Below are 7,457 nucleotides of genomic sequence, written 5' to 3' on the forward strand. Positions count from 1 at the left end.
GTCATGAGTGAGTCACATGACTGACCTGGCTCTGAATTAGCTTAATTAGTCACTGTGGCAGTGTTTTCAGTGAGTAAGGGGCTGGAGGTAGCAGAGCTGAAGATGTTGAGGTTCTCTTTGGGAGTGACACGGTTGGACAGGATTAGGAACGAGTACATCAGAGGGACAGCTCATGTTGGACGTTTGGGGGGACAAAGTTAGGGAGGACAGATTAAGATGGTTTGGACATGTCCAGAGGAGGGAGAGTGAGTATATTGGTAGGAGAATGTTGGACATGGAGCTGCCAGGCAGGAGGAAAAGAGGAAGGACAAAGAGGAGGAATATGGATGTAATAAATGAGGATATGAAGCTAGTGTTGAGGATGCAGAAGATAGGGACAGGTGGAGAGAGATGTTTCGCTGTGGAGACCCCTGAAGGGAAAAACCCAAGAAGAAGAGTCTCTGTGGTGTCAGTGTTTGATAGAGCTGTGGTCAGTCTAATATCCAGTTCAATATGTAACAGATTTCTGTCTCTCTTTAACTCCAACTGCTATTGATCAGATATTTATACGTCTTTTTCCTCTTTCTCTCAATGTTTGTCTCTTTAGTATCTCTCTCTCTGATTCGCTCTCTCTTTACTGTCATTCTTTGCTTCTCTCTCTTCTCTTTCTCTCCCTCTCCTTTACTTTATCTTCATTTCTGTCTGTTTCTTTCTTTCTGAAATGCGTCTCTCTGGGCCTGACTTTCTCTAGGTATGTGGAATAAGACTCTGGGGGATGTACCATGATAGGAAAATAATCATCAGTATCTTGGGTTCATCCCACCGTCCCGATGTTGATGTTCCCGTCACCGTGAGTGAGACTGAGTTTTAGTTCTTAACATGACGATGAAATAAACTCCACCTTCAGTAAAAACACGCGAGTCAGAACGTCTCCATTCTGGTTTATTTTTCCATACAGTCCGAAAAAGAAGAAGAACAGGTGAATCATGTCGATCAGACGCTTTAGTAAGACTGATTTAAGATAAAAATAACAGGAGAGTCGGGTTTAAGGCCCTGGATGATCTTAACATCTGTGGAAGAAACTAAAAAATAAAGAGGCGTGTCCTTTAGCAAAATAGAGCATTATTTTACAGATAGAGTTCTCTTCCTCCACATGATGGAAGGATTAGGAACCAGAGCACACTGATGAGCACTGAGACACAATCATCATCATCATCATCATCATCATCATCATCCTCACGTTCAGTGATGTGATCAGATCGTCCATTTCCTTTCAATCTGAAGATTCACGCTAACCAGCAGGCACACACCCCTATCAAGCTTGCAATGGAACATTCCATTTCTCCTTAAATCATTGTTTATAGATGATGAGTGCATTAACGTAACTCATTACTAATCCAGTCTGTGCTGAGAGGAGGTCAGCTAGCACAGTGGACAGGACATAACAGGTACTGGTGTGACTGGTGATGGTGGGAGAGCTGACTGTCCCTGCTGGTTAGATACTGACTTCAAACACAGATACATGTGAAAGCTTCAAGCTTCGTAATCCAGAGTGTTTCAGCCCGTGTGTGTCCGCTCTGACCGCAGCACTGACACTGAGCTCTAACTGACCTAACACACACACACGTCAGTGTCTCCTCCTCAGCAACACCACTAATACTGCACAAGTCCTTCAGCATCACGGCTTTTTCTCCTGAACTCCGCTCCACCCAGTGAGCTACACTCTCTAAATCAGTTACTGGTCAATAAACTGGCTAAATGAGAATTTCATGACCATAATCAAAAGCTTCATTTACACACTCTCTCTCTCTCTCTCACACACACACACGTCGTCATGTGATATACAGGCTAATATACATTTGGTCATTTTGAGGGGGAAAATTAAGAGCCGCAGGACGCAGCAGGATCAGAGCTCTGAGGTGTGAAGTGGACAGACGGTGTACTCCTGCCCGGACAGACAGCTTGCTGGTAATGGATAGGAATGATTATTAACCATTAATTAATCAAACACAGTGGACCAGAGCAGAAGGCTGGACGTCTTCTCTAATTTAGTCCACGTTTTTTTTATTTCTCAGACCTCGGATCATCGCTGCGTCCCTGGAAAATAATAATAATAATAATAATAATAAGAGGAAGAAGAGGTAAGTAAAAGTCATGGTACATTCCAGCTGAGAGGAAATTGACTATAAAGCACATTCACATCTGGAGATGCTTTGGAATGGTTGTAGCCCCACACCCACACCCACACACACACACACACACACACACACACACACTTCACTGTGTTGTTTCTCTCCATCAGGTGTGTGACATCAGCCTCCTGTGTGTCCAGTCTCACAAACAAATAAATAGGACTAAGAAGCTGTTCATAAACATTCAGCTCACACACAGCGACACACACACACACAGCGACACACACACACACACACACACACACACTAGACGATATATCGATCGGTGATAATGTAATGAGTAACATAAATAACAGAAAAAAGATGACAGAACACCAAGATTAAAAAAAAAACCATTAAGTGACTCATTTCTTTTACTGTTCCCTTACACACACACACACCACACACACACCACACACACACACCACACACACACACCACACACACACACAGTGTGAGAGCAGGTGAGAACTGTGTGTGTGTCCTTTCACTGAGAGACAGACAGGTCCGCTGTGCCACCTGTCTGTCTGCTGTTTAAAGGCATGTTGAGTTACAGAGACGTGTGTTTGTTTCTCTCTGTAGCAGGTTTCTGGGTGAAGAAGCAGCTCCTCTCCAACTCTCCTTCTATCTCTTCATCTCTCCTTCTCTCTCTCCATCTCTCTGGCTGATTCCCGAGAGGGAGGAGTGTGTGTGGTAGTGTCACTCAGAACAGCGCTTTAGAACCTTGGTTCTCGAACTCGGACCAGGCGTCATTCAGCTCCATGAAGATCATCTTGGCGTACTGCTCGTACGGCTTCCCCGCCGCCTGGACAACAACAACAACGATGATGAGAGGTGAGTGAGGAGGCTACAGCCCCGTGTGGAGGACTTTCACACTCCTGCTAAAATACTACGCTACATCCACAGAACTATGTCCAGAACACCACGTTCTTCACTCCTCATTACATCATGTTCCTCTGAACACACACTTACAGAGAGCAGCTACAGATACATGTGTTTATCTCCTCCTCCAGGATGGAACCCTGTCCATCTGCTCCTGTGTGAGACCTGAGGACCACTGATGGTGAGGAACCAGAGCTCAGACCTCCTGGGGTAACCAGGTTTGTCTGAACAGGTGGACAAGGTGCAGGTTCCACCAGTGAGTGAGTGAGTGTGTGTGTGTGTGTGTGTGAGAGAGACAGTGTGAAGCTACAAAAAGGCCGAACGTCTCCTGAATGTAAACCTTAATGTCCCTGCACGTGAATAGAGACTGTCCTCCTCCTCCTCCTCCTCCTCCTCCATGAAGAAGTAAAGCTTATCAGTGTTGTGGTCAGGAGCCTCAGCTTCTCACTTCATCATGTTCTGTGTCTTTTTAATAAATCATTTAAACCTGACAGAGTTTAAATCAGATCTATGGGTTTCACATGTACTGAAGTGTGTGTGTGTGTGTGTGAGACCTTGTCAGGATGGACGATGAGGGCTGCTTTCCTGTAGAACTTCTTCACCTGGTCAGGTGTGAGCAGGTCGGCCATGCCGACGGGTTTCCAGCGTGTCTCTCCCTCCCACAGCACCGTGTGTAACGTGGAGAGCAGAGCGCGGATGTTCCTCTCCTTCCCCTCAATCCAGTCCAAAATCTAACATACACACGCGCACACGCATACACACACACACACACACACACACACGCACGCACAAGCATACACACACACACACGCACGCACAAGCATACACACACACACGCACGCACAAGCATACACACACACACATTCAGCAGGACTGTAATTACTACACAGCACAACCTTTCAGTGGAACCGTAGGTCATGCCGTGTGTGTGTGTGTGTGTGTGTACCTGTAGTTTGAGTGGATCCATATCTCTGCTCATTTCCTGTTTCCTCATCTCAGCGATGGTGCGAGGCCCTCCCTTTTTATCGGGTTTGTAGCTGAATCCCTGATTGGATAACAAATCTTCAAAATCATCCTCCTTCACTTTGGGCTTGGGACCTGCACACACACACAAACACACACACACACAACATCAGAGTGACCCTGTCTAACAGCACCTGGGGTGTTGGGGTTGATTGTGTGTGTGTGTACCGAATCCCGGCCCCCTGAGTCCTCGCTCCTCTCGTCCTCCAATCACACTGAAGTTGAGGTTGTAGTTGGGTTTTGCTGACTGGGTGCTGCTGGTTTTAGGGGCAGAGCTCGGAGGAACCCAGGGTTTATTAGCAGGTCGAGATGAAGCCTGCTGCTGCTGCTGCTGCCATGACTGACCCGAGCTCTTTGGTGTTCCAGCAGGGGGCACTGCTTTAAATCCAGAACCTGAGAACCCGCTGCTGGAGGAACCTGAAACACACAGAATTAATCATGAAACATACAGTAATTCTAAATATATATATATATATGTGTGTGTGTGTGTGTGTAAGATTCTGACCTGGCAGAGTGGTGCCCAGGTTCCCGAGGTCAGCGAAGGGGTCAAAGCTCTGAGACTTGGCCTTTGAGAAGGATGAGGACACACCTGAAGCTGAGACACATGCACAGACACAAATATATATATATAAATATATACACACACAATTTATACACACACACACACACGCACACACTACAGAGGCACTGATTGTGTGATTGTTTAACTGATCAGTTGATTGGTTACCAGTGAAGGCGGGTTTTTTAGCATTAGCAGACATGCTAGCTGCAGTGCTGGACGTTCCAGTGGTCCAGCTGTCCCAGCCACCCAATAAATCAGGCTGGCTCGCTGATGATGTCATCTTGGGCACATCCCCCGTGAGCTTATCTATTCAATTACACCACGCAGCATTAAGATCAAGTCTGATTAACACACTGACCCATTTAGTGCATCCACACACACACACACGCGCACACACACACACACACACACACACACACACACACAACCCAACACCAAATCAGTAAGAATCAGTTTAGTCATGACACTGCTGTAGGATTTCAACAACCAATCAGGCGTCAGGAATAAGTCATGTGACTAGAGCTCAGGAGAGATTAGAAGTGAACACTGGCTCTTACTGAGGTTGAAGAGACTGGAGTTAGTGGCAGGAGGCGGAGCTTTGAAACCACTGCCCTCTGACCCGAGCAGGTCACCGAAGAGGTCTGATCCACCTGTGACCCCTGACCCCACACCAAACGGGTCAAACAGGTCATTCACTGGTGAGGGAGAGAGGAATGATTACAAAGCGTTCTTTAAGAACTCTGCAGAAATGTGTGTGTGTGTGTGTGGACGGAGAGACCAGGGGTGGCACCTTTGGGGGCAGTAGAAGTGGAGGCAGTAGAAGTGGGGGCAGTAGAAGTGGGGGCAGCTGAAGGTTGACTTGACTGTTGACTGTTGTTGAAAAACAGATCCTCTGTGTCCCCTGTGTGGGAGGGGCCAGGGGCAGAGCCAAACAGGTCATTCAGCAAATCGCTGTTACTGGAGCAAGTCTTCATTTCTGTTTCCGGAGCGACGGCCAGAGGACAGGGGTCAGAGTTGAGGCCCAGCAGATCCTCAGTGTCCGGTTGGGGGTCGGAGGTCACGAACTCCGCCTCAAACAGAGGTTCGCTGGCATCACGCGACATGGTTCCCTCTGCAGGTGTGGAGTAGGAGACCGATTCCTCGCCCGATTCGCCGCCACTCAGATCATCCGGCTCGTCCAGTGCTCCAGACACACCGTCCGAGTGATGGTGCTGCCCGCTCATGTCTGGACAACACAAACAACAGGAGTGTTAAATCCCACACACTGGGTTTAAAGGGCTGGAGGTGTCGGAGAGGGCGGGGCTTAAGATACAACTCAGAATCCAATCACAAACAGAGTTAACTAAATTACTACGTTTACTGGGGGGGTGGGGTGGGGCTAGTGGTGAGGATCATGTCTGTGATTGGCTGGATGAATTTCACTTAAACTCCGCCCCCACACCAGTCCACCGTGAGAGGTGAGCAGAGCGTACCCTCCCAGTCCAGTGTCTGGAAGAAGTTGTTAGCGTTGGAGTCTGTGCTGGTGCTGGGCGGTGACGGAGAGTCTGCGGTCCGGTCCTCAGGAGCGTGGTCCGGCTCTGTACAGCCCGAGTCATAGAACGCTGTAGAACCGGGCTGCCGAGGAAGTTCTGGCTTCCCTACAGAGAGACGGAGAAACACACACACACACACGTCTCAGTGAAATCAGGTGTAGACTTCATGCAGGCCCACATGAGATCTGAGAAACACCCCGAGTTCCTCACCGAACTTGGCCAGGATATCCTGCTGCTCGTCTCGGCTGGAGAACAGAATCTTGGGATTGAGGCCTTTAGTGGAGAAGTTCTCCCAGGGCGGAGTTTTGTGGGCGGGGCGATCACGAGGCTCCACCTCTATGTCCAGGTTCACCTGGAAGAGGTCGGGGTATTTCTCCTGGATGTCACATGCGTCCAGATCATACCTGTGAAAAGACACACAATTCTAACTTATAATGCTTAATAATTCATTCCTTCTCTACAGTTGATTCTGGCTTACACACACACACACAACACACATACACACACACAGACACACACACACACACAGACACAGACACACACACAGACACAGACACACACACACACACACACACAACACACACAACACACATACACACACACACACAGACACATACACACACAGACACATACACACACAGACACATACACACACACACACACAACACACACACACACACACACACACAGACACATACACACAGACACATACACACACACACACACAACACACATACACACACAGACACACACACAACACACATACACACACAGACACACACAGACACATACACACACAGACACATACACACACACACACAACACACAACACACACACAGACACACACACACACACAACACACATACACACACAGACACATACACACAGACACATACACACACAACACACACACATACACACACACATACACACACAACACACACAACACACACACATACACACACACAGACACATACACACACAGACACATACACACACACACACACACACACACACACACACAGAAACACATACACACACAGAAACACATACACACACACACACACAGACACATACACACACAGACACAGACACATACACACACAGACACACACACACACAGACACACACATACACACACAGACACACACACACACACACAGACACATACACACACAGACACATACACAGACACACACACACACACACAGACACATACACACACACACACACACAGACACACACACACACACAGACACACACACACACACACACACACACAACACACATACACACAGACACAGACA

At 47.7% G+C, this 7,457-nt stretch overlaps 1 protein-coding gene across 2 annotated transcripts in view; it reads right to left on the reverse strand.

Annotated features, from left to right (window-relative positions):
- Nucleotides 1–903: 903 nt before the first annotated feature.
- The window catches only part of gak (cyclin G associated kinase), a 34,016-nt gene continuing 27,462 nt past the window's right edge, over nt 904–7,457 (reverse strand). Inside the window, exons 19-28 of one of the 2 annotated variants that reach the window (XM_058374958.1) lie at nt 6,360–6,553; nt 6,090–6,254; nt 5,408–5,842; nt 5,175–5,312; nt 4,783–4,923; nt 4,561–4,650; nt 4,224–4,472; nt 3,979–4,130; nt 3,587–3,763; nt 904–2,955 (exon numbers count right to left, since the gene is read on the reverse strand). In XM_058374958.1, the coding sequence (XP_058230941.1) occupies nt 2,854–2,955; nt 3,587–3,763; nt 3,979–4,130; nt 4,224–4,472; nt 4,561–4,650; nt 4,783–4,923; nt 5,175–5,312; nt 5,408–5,842; nt 6,090–6,254; nt 6,360–6,553 (1,843 nt within the window). In that variant the 3' untranslated portion in view covers nt 904–2,853. The remainder of the gene's footprint in view (nt 2,956–3,586; nt 3,764–3,978; nt 4,131–4,223; nt 4,473–4,560; nt 4,651–4,782; nt 4,924–5,174; nt 5,313–5,407; nt 5,843–6,089; nt 6,255–6,359; nt 6,554–7,457) is intronic. The other variant, XM_058374960.1, reaches the window with a different exon arrangement.

The sequence above is a fragment of the Hemibagrus wyckioides genome, linkage group LG22, assembly GCF_019097595.1.
Source record: "Hemibagrus wyckioides isolate EC202008001 linkage group LG22, SWU_Hwy_1.0, whole genome shotgun sequence".
NCBI classification, from domain to species: domain Eukaryota; kingdom Metazoa; phylum Chordata; class Actinopteri; order Siluriformes; family Bagridae; genus Hemibagrus; species Hemibagrus wyckioides.